Genomic DNA, 780 nt, shown 5'->3' on the forward strand with positions numbered 1-780 from the left:
GTCCACAGGAGTGTATTTGATATCATTAGTAAATCCTTGCATCCTCTGGGACTGCAAATATACTCCAGTGAGAGCCTGGACTACACTATTGTAGATTTCCGTCGTCCGCTGATGAACTGTTCCTTGAGAAGTCGCCTTCCTCTCCTTCTGACGACGATAAAGCCACAACCATATACTCAACGCTGCAACGATAATGCCGATGACCACGATAATGAATATAGCTCCCCAAGTAGGAATTTGGTTAGTTGCTCCCCGTGGGCACTGGGAGTACCAGGGGCAGGACTCAGGCTTCGCAAAGCCTTGTTTACAGAAATATCCCTCCGGACAAGGAATAGGACCGGACGTACCACCCACAGGACAGTAATATCCAGGTGGACAGACTGAGCTCGTGCCGTTAGCGCAGTAGTATCCTTTTTTCACCACATCCGCTCCGCAACTTAGGCAAACTCCGGCTTGATTGGACTGCTCGAAAATGGAGCCTTCGGCACAATACTCAGGATTGCTGCATTTGCCACCAATAGGGCAGTACCCGCCGTTAGACATACTTGAATTGTAGGTATATTCGGACAATGATATAGATAAGGAAAACGCGGTGGAGAAAATCTCAACTGATAAAGAGAAGATCCAAGACGAGTCCTGCATGTATCCCTTAAAGAGCCTTTCCTGTTCACATCAAATGCCGCAATCGCGAGTGACTTCTGCAGATCCCCGTTGAAGAATCGTCAGACACGAGGCTCGACTCCGACGCGAAAACTCAATCGATCACTATGGCGCGCGCTA

At 48.7% G+C, this 780-nt stretch overlaps 1 protein-coding gene across 1 annotated transcript; it reads right to left on the reverse strand.

The window, feature by feature from the left end:
• Positions 1 to 271: 271 nt before the first annotated feature.
• On the reverse strand, positions 272 to 543 carry Pmar_PMAR004555 (hypothetical protein; the record flags this gene model as incomplete). The annotated part of the gene is made up of 1 exon (XM_002770909.1): positions 272 to 543. A coding segment is annotated over one exon (272 nt), but the record flags the coding sequence as incomplete, so codon positions are not given.
• Positions 544 to 780: the final 237 nt, after the last annotated feature.

This window comes from Perkinsus marinus (genome assembly GCF_000006405.1).
Source record: "Perkinsus marinus ATCC 50983 genomic scaffold scf_1104296964212, whole genome shotgun sequence".
Taxonomy (NCBI): Eukaryota; Perkinsozoa; order Perkinsida; family Perkinsidae; genus Perkinsus; species Perkinsus marinus.